Raw genomic sequence first — 10,810 nt, 5'->3', positions numbered from 1 at the left:
CTTCACATCATGCTCCCTCTTTTTTCCTCTTTTATGCACACCCCACCCCACCCGCACTCACCCTCATTATTCTGTATAATCGGTTGTCTAGACAGTGACTCCCTGCACAGATCACACCTGAAAGAGCATGGGGGGAGACTAAAAATGAAATTATTGAAGAGAGGGAAGAAGGAGGTTATCAAATTGTTTGCCTTCCTACCCTGACATCCTCCTTTCATTCTAAAGGGGAAGCTGTCTGAGACAGAAGGAGTAAGACAGGGAGAGTGAGAAGGGGATGGATGGGTGAGGGTGTGCGTGGGTGTGCGTGTGAGACTGAAGAGTATGCGCACATTTTATTTTTATTTATTTAAACTCATTTACAACACTGTAAGGCATTTGAGCATCTTTGAGATAGACAAAGAATATATATACACACACACACACACACAAACATATATACTGTATAACACTACAACAGACAAAAAAAGATTAACAAAAAAAATGTATGCATAAATGTATTTGGCACACTTTAATTAATTTGTAATAACAACCCTGTATTTTTTTCTAACCACTTTAACCAAGTGTAGGAGAGCATGAAACAAACCCCCCCACACACAGTGGGACCAAAGCAGGTCAACGTCACCGTTATTTAGTGTTTGAACAAATAAACACATCAATAAATGCTCATTTAACCACATGTTTAAAATACAGTACATGTTATTATCAACACTTAGAGCAGCACTGCCACTTCACGACAAGATGACCACAACAATTTCGATTGTGTCACTTTTTTCTTCTCCGACTATGCGTGTCTCGGTCAATTCAGTCCGGGGTTCAACGACATCCTGTGCTTTTCTTTAAGTTCCACAACACGCGTGTGACACCGAGCTGTGGAAACGTTGTAGCCAGGATGAGCGCCGATAACTCTGTTGGAAATGTTTCTGTGCCTTTACGAAACCTACTCAACTCCATACAGTGCATTAGAGACCGAGTCAGAGGTAAACAGCACACATGAGATGTGACGCAGCACGAAATCTGGAGTCTACAAACATGCTAAAGTCTAGCCACGGCAAGCTAACATCAGCATGGGCGTTTTTGTTGTAATGTGTATTAAAATAGTTTCTAATTCCAGTTTTATTGTACTGGGTTGGTCCGTGTATGACACTCTAGTAAAAACCTTATTACCACACATTGTTTTCTTTTGTTTCTCTCTGAAATCAAGTTAAAATGTAGTTATCAATTTTGCACTGGATCAGATAAAACGTGTTAAAACGAAAGTGTTGTTCACAAAGTTCGTATTTTGTAGGAACAGTTTTATTTGTATTCGTTTAAATCCATGATGATATTTCTAAAAGATGAGGTAAACAAACGTTAGAAAGACACCATAAGGCAGGTTCGACAGCACAAATAGCCTCAGCATTGACCATGAAACTGGATTTTTTTGTTTTGTTTTTTATTTATTGGCCTTGGTTTCAAACTGTGGTACGTGAGCTTCCTCTGGTGGTACTAGCTGATGTATTTTTGACCAGAGTGCATAGAAAATGAAACAAATAACATATTTTTTTATTAATTAAATAAAAATAATTCAAGTCATAGAGCTATCACTCGCTCATCTTAGCCTAATTTCAGTATACCTTGTGTGAAGTACATGTGAGGGTGATAAGAGAGCAAATTATCATATGTGTCATATATGTATACTGTATTTTAATGTTTGTTATAACAGTAGTAATTGGAGAGCTAAATATTTTCTCTGGTGATACTGGTATAACACATTTTGAGAATCACAGGTATTTGGTAATAGTCATGCTAGATAATACAATATATGATAGTGACTTAAAATAAGCAAGCTGCAACAACAGAATATAAAATGAAAGCTTAACTTTTACAGATGGATATAGTTTGAAATAAAGCAGACTCATTGTGCATTTAAACTGCAGCAGTCATGTAAAAATCGATCAGAAGCTCTTGTTGAATGAAAAATTAAGGTAGTTTGGAAGGCAAAAGGTGGTCCAACTTGGTACCAACTTGGCATTTGAGTATTGTATGTTTTCATGAATTTAACCTGCAAGAGTGAAAGATGTTTCCAATCACATGTTCATTTTCCACCACAGATGGAGAGTCCAATGAGTCAGACGGTGCATTCAACCTTTCCAACTTTTGGGACACTCTCAGTTGAGTTTCATTTGTTATTACCAACCCCCAATCCCCCACCACACTATCCTGCTCCTTTCTCAGTGTAGAGACTATTACTGCTATTTCTCCATTAACAAACCAGCCTTTATATCTATCTATCTATAAGCCTTACTTATATTTATTAACACCATTTTTTTATCCGGATTCATGCATAAAATGTTAAGACATACTTTAAATTATTTATTTTGTAAGTGATATAAATGTCTCCTCTGTCTTCAGACCAGGCAGCGAAGGCAATGTCCCATGAAGCCACTAAACTCAGCCTGGCCTTCTCCAAACCCCCACTGCCATCGCAACAGGTCAGATAATTGTTGTATTCGTAACAAGCTCTTATTTTACTATTTAGACACACACAGCATTTAGTGAACATAACCTGTCATCACACACTCTTTTTGGCAATCTGTTAGTAATTGGACGTCACACTGGATCAGGCTGTTTTTAAACCACACCATTACCATTTTTTAGGTTCGGGAATTTCTGTAGTAAAGAAAGTAGATGTGTATCCACTGGTCCTTTTAGCATTATAAAGCAATGCCAAAGTGTTTTCAGCTTAAATAAATCTGTTTTTATCCAGATTCCTTTCTTTCCTCCACTGTCTGTAGGATGGAGAGAAGTTGGCCGAGTCCATCACGAAGAGTGTCTTGACTCTGTCCACAGTGTTTTACTGGCTACCTAAGAGCCAAGGTAACACCATGTCACAACTGATTTTGACTTTTGTTTTGTTTCATAGTGAAATAAGTTTATCAGTTCATATTAATATTGCCTAAGAGCTGAAACATACTGTCCTTATTCCATGTATGCAGAGTGTCGCAATGCATTTCCATCTATGCATACATGCCTGCAGTTCCATTCATACTAAAATAAACGTCCGAGTCAGTGTACTGTTTCCTCACACGTGTTTGTGACACATTCCATTCCAGTACCTGCAATTTCTCACCAGGAGTTTACCCCCATTTGTATGTCCTTGGATTTTTGAGCAATGTGTTAAACTTGTGTAGGTACTGGCTGAGCACCTTGTGTAACCTCATGCAAGTGTCCATGGTTATCTTCTTCTTTGTTTTCTTTTTTTTACCAATCAAACAAAACAAACTGGACTGGAAAGTGTTGTGCTAAATGGAGCGTGTGCACGTCTCATGATGTCGGGGTGGTTGCGTATGTTGGCGCATTGAGCCCCAGACATGTGCAGATGATGATATTTACATCACACGGTGTGGGATGCACTTATCTTGGGAGTCCACGTTTCTTATATATTTGAATAATTTTGAGAGAAACACTGGTCTTGCATGCAGAATTGTGTGAAATGAACATCCACGTCTAAATTGTAATGAAAATATAATTCTTTATCGTACAACTGGACCAAGGATTTTCTTTGGCAAATTAATTGTGATACATCTATGCCTACAGTAACATTTGAGCCAACATAATACTAATTATAATGAATAAAACCACCATGGGTTTTGAAAATTAAATGCCATCTTATACCGCAACACTTGGTTAATAGGCATTGAGTAAGGAGAGGTCATCCTGTGTCACTGTGTTTAGCTCATCTTTCCTCTCTGTTCCTCAGGTATTAGTTTGCGACAGCAGGTCAGAGACGCAACCGTGGAGGTTCTGGAGGGTGTTGCACAGCTGGTGGAGGTCATACTGAGCTCACCGCTGCAGAGGTACACACACACACAGAAAGAGAAAGACAGTTTATTTGTTACGTGAGATATTAAAATATGTTGAAGTTAATGTTCCTAAACAGAACTTAAATGAAACATGCACAGTAGTGTTATATTATTTAGTGCATCATATATTATTTAACTTGATCTTGACATGGTTAATTTTGTAAACTGGGTCACAATAGCTTCTGCTAAGGCACCTACAGAAAACTGGCATGTTGCAAAAAAAGTGGGTTATTGTGTCCTTGTGAAAGATTGCACCCTCTCTCTTTAATGTTTGTCTGACTTTCTCTGCCTTTCTTCCTCTTCTTTCCTCTAGTCTGACTCAGGAACAGTTGACATCTACAGGTAGCGTGTGGTCAACCTGCAGCCAGTTTGCCCAGTTGCCAAAAGGTTAGTTGATTCGACTGGTTTGAAAAGACGAGTTAAGGTGCCGTTCCCACCTGCACTCACCTCAATGCTACAGTTTGACAGCAGTAGTTCGGACCTTAACCTGCAGGTGGTGATAATGTATTAAGTTACAAAATTTTGATTATTAAAAATAGTAGGGACCTAGTTTATATTTACTGAGATGTCTCTGTGTGAATGGAAAAGGTGAGACTTTGAGGAAAATACATATAGCTGGTGTTTTTCACAGAAGATACATTTGGACAAAAACAGGTTTTACCAAACACTGGTTCAGGTTCCGCTCCAGTTCAAAGAGAGAGGGTTTGTTCTAGTGTTGTTTTAAATGTAGGACACACAGTTTAAAATTGCATCCACATTTTCTGGCTGCGTTCCAATAAAATGATTGAGAAATAATTGCACTGTTGTTTCCCAAACCTTGAAATGTTCTCAAATGACTTGTTTAGTGCACAAACCATTATTTGTTATATGGTGCAAAGAAACCAATAACGTGAACAAGCTGAAAAATTAGAGAGCTTGATTTATTTATGTAAGAAGTGAATTGATTATTAAAATAGTTGTCGATTGATCGAGTAATTGATTAATCGGTGCAGCCCTACTAAAACAATATACTGAATATCTAAATATACACACACAGCAACAAATGGCATTCACTTCTCTTATTGTCACTTCGTTTGGAGATGTCATCTGAGGACTGACAATGGGAATTTTTTCATGAACTTTAAATTATGACAGGTTAACAACTTGAATATTCATTGATTCTTAAAAAGTAACATTTGTTGCCCATCTTATTATGAATGTCAGTCATACTGTGAGTATTGAGTTGGTGGTGTGACTTGTGTGTGTTCCACAGATAATAAAGCAGCAGTGCTGGTGGTTCTGTCTGCTCAGATGGGTGTTGTCAAGGATGCCATAGAGGAAATTGAACAGGTACACAAACACACACACACTTTGTTTGTTGAAATTCTATTATTTATGTTGTTTGAAATAAGAAAAGACATAACAAACCTATGGTTTTATTCAGTTCACATGAAATGATAGGCTGATGTTCCTGTCTGTCACTAACTGTTTCAAGCTTTTCCAAACGTACTGACCCTGGCTTTAATTCTTAAATAATAGGCCATATATTTATGAGGTCTGAAGAACTTAATTTGAAACATGCATTTAAAGAGTCTTGCAACATGATCTGCAATTATCACCTCTCCTCTCCTTCTAGGCCTTATCTGAGGCACAGGATCCGTTCAATGACATCCTCGATGACGACCTGGACGGGGAGGAGCCTCGAGGCAACCAGGACACACACTGGTCAGACAAAGACCGGCGTGTGATCAGTCCATGCCAGGGGCTGATGAAGGCATCAGCGGCATGCCTTAGGAAGCTGATGTCGGCCGTTAAATCCAATGGTGATGTCACTACGCCTCAAAATCTGTCCCAGCTCGACGATCTGGCTTGCATCACCAAGGAAATAAGTCCTGGGTGGGCGCGTGCACACACACACACACTTTTATTTTAGTGACAAGAAATATTGACTAAAACTGTTCTTTCTCCCCAGTGTTGATGATCTGGCGCTCTGCCTGTACCCACCCATGGACTACAGTGGGGTAGAAAACAACGTAAGATATACTTTGTCAAAATAGTTTCAATAGCATCAGTTTGCATTCACACCATAATGATGCACCATAAAACTAGCATGACGACGTAGAGTGGTTTCCTCCGTCTCCTGTGACTAGTTTAGGTTATGTCTATTTTTAATGTAGTTTTTTTTCACGATTTCTCAGCCTTTGTTTGTCATTTGCCTGTATCCTGTACCATTTAGGGATGGGGGCAAACATTGGTATGGAAATACAGTGTTGTGCAGACGTCTTAGGCCACCACAAGCTTTTTTTTATTTTAGTAAAGACTTTGAGATTGTATGTTTGTGAAATCATTTTGTGGTCTTTTGTGGCATTTTGATATGAAGAAAAGTTGGTTATATGCAACGTTTACTAAACAAGCAAGCTTCCGTTGAGTTAAGCTGATACAACATGTACAGTAAGTAAGTAAATGAGGTAACAAGGGCATGAATTACCTGTTTATCAAGCATAAAGGAGCTAGCAATGCGCTGCTATTATTCTAGTCTAATGAGACACTTGAGCCTGCTTATTTACTGCACATATTTCCTGGTTGTGTTCTCATAGATAGAGTGAGAGGTAATTTACATTACATTACATTACATTACATGTCATTTAGCAGACGCTTTTATCCAAAGCGACTTACAATGGAATTGAGTACAATCAGCCAGGGGTGGAGTCAAACTTGCGACCATGATGTCTTTCGCACATAGGGTACCGGTCTTAACCACTGAGCCACTCCACCCCCAATTTGATAAGGTCATTATAGCATTGCTTAAAATATACATCTCATGGTGGCCTAAGACTTTTCACTCAGCACAGTAGTTTATATCGTCCTTTCTGGGGAGATTTGATCATCAATATGCTGTCACCGAATACCATGACTCGTGTCGTTATCCAAACGTTATGGTTAAAGTGAATGCGGATGGTCTGATCTGTAGTGGACCATGGTTTTCATGGCAGACTGCAGTGAGAGAATGTTAACTCGTTCAAAGTATGCACTTTACAGATACAGTGATGTATCGTGATACGATTTTCTTATAATATATTGATTATAATGGATCAAAATATTGTTATCGTCGATTATATCATGAGTTAAAATGCGATGAAAGGCAATTGATTTGTGGCGTTATTGATCAAGAAATCCATAATTACCTTTCAGCATCATGTGAATCTGAGAGAAAGAGAACTAGACCTCTGCACCTCTTCTAGACTCTGTTTCCAGTCTTGGTGAAATGTGGTCTGTGATGAGAGACTTTGACCAATCGGAAAGCCGTTCAAAAAAAGAGGGTGTGCTACATGTCCCTTCAGTAGAAAGATTGCTTTTCCCGCAGTGGTAACAGCTGCCTGCATTGCAAAGCAACCTCAACAAAAGTTTAATAAACACAATAAATATAGGGCTGCGAGGATTGATAACTATTTTGAATATCTATCTTTTGGTTTGTTTTTTAGTTCTCTGACTGTTCAACTTCTCAAATGTGAATATTTTACGAGTTCTTTGGCACAAAAAATTTAATAATTTTGGTTTGTGGACAAAATGAGGTATTTTAGAACATATGACCTCGAAAAGATATGTTCTGACATTTTATGAACCAAGCAACTAATTGATTAATCAGTCAGAATAATCACTTTTGAAAATAATCCTTACTTGCAGACTGCAGTAAAACATTGCTCTGGGGTGAGCCGTTAGGGGTCGAGAGATTGTCTTCGGTTGTCTAATCACACGATTTTTCTTGCGATCCTGCCTACTGCAGCTTTAATGTTTTCAAAAATATGTAAATGAAAAATAAACAAATATATAAATGAAACATGTGTTTCTCTACAGGTTTCTGAACTGGCAGCACTTCTAAAGAAAATCCTGGAGATTATCAGGTAACATTGATTTACACGATCATGACCAGTAACATGCACTGTGCACTGGGGTGGAACTTGAAAAGTGAGACGAGGTGATGAGTGAAGGTGCGTGTTGACATGATTGATTAATGATTAAAACCTTTGGCATCAGTCCTGATGGGTGAGAACGTTCTCAGGTGTGGTCTAAGAAATGTGGGTGGTGTGTCTGTTTATCTTTTCAGCCAAACTCATTGGTGTACTTTGTCAGACTGAAAATACAATAATTCCATAATTTTTCTTTTCTTTTATCTCCCATCTCTCTGTCTACAGGTCCAGTCATGTGTGTGGGGAATCAGAGGTTACTTGGGTTCAGTTCTTAGATGGAGCCGTTGATCACAATCTGCAGAAAGCCAGAGACCATATTCAGCAGGACAGCTAGTGTGTGTGTGCTTTTGTGTGTGCTATTAACTAGTTAGTATCAGAAGCCACGTTTCCATTACATATGGCGTGTTTCCACAGGCTTGACACGCTGTTGCACAGCCCAGTTAACTTTTGCCCACTAGCATAGTACCTGGTAACAGGAGCAGGATCTGGCGAGGTTCCAAGCAAGCTGAGGCAATACTACTGTATGTGAGGCTGCCGGCCACTGATTGGTCAGACGAGTCAAGTCAAGCTGGTGGAAACGTGCAAAGAATGTTTTTCAACGCCTACGTTAACCTTAATAACGATAAAAAAAAGCACTTGTTCCCACATGACCTCTCTTTTCAACAGAATCTTGTTACATAAAAATTCTCTCAACATTTGGCTACTCCACATTCTTTCAAGTACACACACCCACACAAAACCTGCCTAATGAGCAGTTGTAATTATCCAAACTGGATTAAATTAAATGGCAAACAAAGCTTTTTTAATCTTTTAAGTTGAGTCATGTCGGTTTTTATTTACATAGTGCAACATCACAAATACAGTTTACCTGAAAGGGCTTTACAGTCTGGACAGCAAGTGACAGCCTCTGTCTTTAGACTCTCACATCGAGTGAGGAAACTTGAAAAGATGTGAGGCAGGTGTCTCATGGTCTAAGATGGGGGCAATTAGTAGGTAGTTTACGGTCGCCAGGATAACCTAGACTACTGGTTGCAACAATCGAGATGTCATGAAGACGGAGATCGGACAAGAAATCCAACCTAAGTGAATCATCCGAATGCTTATGAATGAGTTGAAAGTTGAAAAAGTGAGTTTTAAGTTTTGATTTAAAGATGGTGAGAAAGTCATATTGTCTTATGTCCGCAGGGAGATTATTCCACAAGAAGAGGGCACAATAAGTAAAAACACCTATGACAAGTTGACTTATTAACCCTGGGAACAGACAGGAGCCCTGTGTTTTATGAGAAGACAGCCCAAGGCGAAAAAGGAATTTATGAGATCTGATCGGTAAGCGTCAACAGAAGCATCTCAACACCTGATCTCACACGAACAGAGAGCCAAAGTAGAAAAGACTGTTGTGACATGTTCAAATTACTCTACGCCTCCAATTGAACCAATTAAGGGCTTTTGGTTCTTGTATATTACAATGGTCAAATCTCAATGTTACAAATGCATGAATTAGGGTTTGCACATCTGACAAAGACCTCACTGTTTAAATATTGCGAAGCTGAAAAATTATTTCCTTATCTGTCAATCTACACATACAAGAAGGGACAAGCTAAACACACACAACAGACACGGTGTTAATAAGACATTTGGCAAAAGATTAGGAATTTAACAAAGAAGGTGATTCATTAATAATCATCCTAATGTGATGTGAATGTTGCTTTTTGGGGGGCTGAGGAGTAACCGCCACATGAGAAACTTTAGGAACTGTCAAGGTGAACAAATATAAAGGTTAAAAATAAATGGATAGTTTAGCACTTTTTTAAAGACTGTTGAGCACACGACTCTACCTATTTGGAGAAAGAGTGACGGCAGATCTGGAAAAAAAAGTGAGTCTGCTTGGTAAAGTGCTGAAAATATTCAAAGTGTAGTGTACAGGTGCCTCCTACACCCTTAATTCAAAAAACACTGCAATTAAGGTTTCTCACTATAATTCAGACTAATCTGAACTGAAAAACAAATCCCACCCAAACACACACACCTTTTCAACATTCAGCCATAAAATGAGTAAAATACACATTCTGCAATTCCCTCTGTCGAGGAGGTGTAGTCCACAAATACAGTGACTTACAGGAAGCAGAGAGCACTGATATTTAGTCACTTCTGTATTTGAAATACCAAGTAACATACAGTATAATTACTGATCACGGCAGCAGTAAAACCAAAACCTCCTGTGTCCTACGGGCTACTATTGCTGTTTTTGTTTGTAGACTTCGGTGTAAGATATGGAAATGCAGCCGAGTGGTGCATGTAATTTACATAGAAATTCAGAACTTGGAGTGATGCCACCTCTGAGTTCACCGTTTGGAAATACACAGTTGAGTAGTTCCAAGTTGGAAACCCTTTGTTGTTCTTGGAGTATAGACAATAAATATACAGTCATGTTTATGACTTTTCATGTCAAACAAATGAGACACGTGCAATAAACACTAAAAGTAGCGCCGCTGCAGCATGCTTCAGTGAATGTTTGACTCACAGAGACACACAGAGTCTGTCTCCGTGAGCAGGACTATTAGTACTTTTCATGTGTTGCCCACTCCTCAGGTTAGCCTGCAGATCTTTCTGAAAAGGACAACTCCTGGTCCTCATTCCAATTCATGACTGTCTCGGTCATGAGGTGAAATGCATCGCTCTGTGTGCAGTGCAGGAACACGAAAACAAAACATTGTCAAACTGAACGACACAAAGAGAGACTCGTGTGGAGCTGATAGGCTTAGTCAGCAAGAGTTATGCACTGCAGCTTTAAGACAGTACTTTAGCTGAGGTATTGTTAGAGGTACACAGGGAGAGTATAGTCGGCTGTAGTAGTTACAGTATCTCATACTCATACAATCCCACGCCCTTATGAATATTTACCCGACAACATGTGACTCAACGAAGCATCATGCAGATACCTGGCTCACACAATTGATTTTGACAAAAGTGATGTTGTTTATTTGACGTGATGACGGTGTTAAAATACATTTGCACAATTCA

At 38.9% G+C, this 10,810-nt stretch overlaps 1 protein-coding gene across 1 annotated transcript; it reads left to right on the top strand.

Annotated features, from left to right (window-relative positions):
* The first annotated feature begins 811 nt into the window (after positions 1–811).
* Positions 812–8,603, top strand: ccndbp1 (cyclin D-type binding-protein 1). The gene is made up of 11 exons (XM_044023028.1): positions 812–977; positions 2,091–2,150; positions 2,392–2,471; positions 2,775–2,856; positions 3,740–3,836; positions 4,156–4,229; positions 5,095–5,171; positions 5,458–5,717; positions 5,794–5,854; positions 7,677–7,723; positions 8,015–8,603. The coding sequence occupies exons 1-11, from the start codon at positions 890–892 to the stop codon at positions 8,121–8,123; spliced, it is 1,035 nt and encodes a 344-aa protein (XP_043878963.1). The 5' UTR covers positions 812–889; the 3' UTR covers positions 8,124–8,603.
* Positions 8,604–10,810: the final 2,207 nt, after the last annotated feature.

This window comes from Solea senegalensis, linkage group LG4 (assembly GCF_019176455.1).
Source record: "Solea senegalensis isolate Sse05_10M linkage group LG4, IFAPA_SoseM_1, whole genome shotgun sequence".
NCBI classification, from domain to species: domain Eukaryota; kingdom Metazoa; phylum Chordata; class Actinopteri; order Pleuronectiformes; family Soleidae; genus Solea; species Solea senegalensis.
Note: the sequence above shows the minus strand (reverse complement) of the source record. Positions and strands in the feature narration are given on the sequence as shown.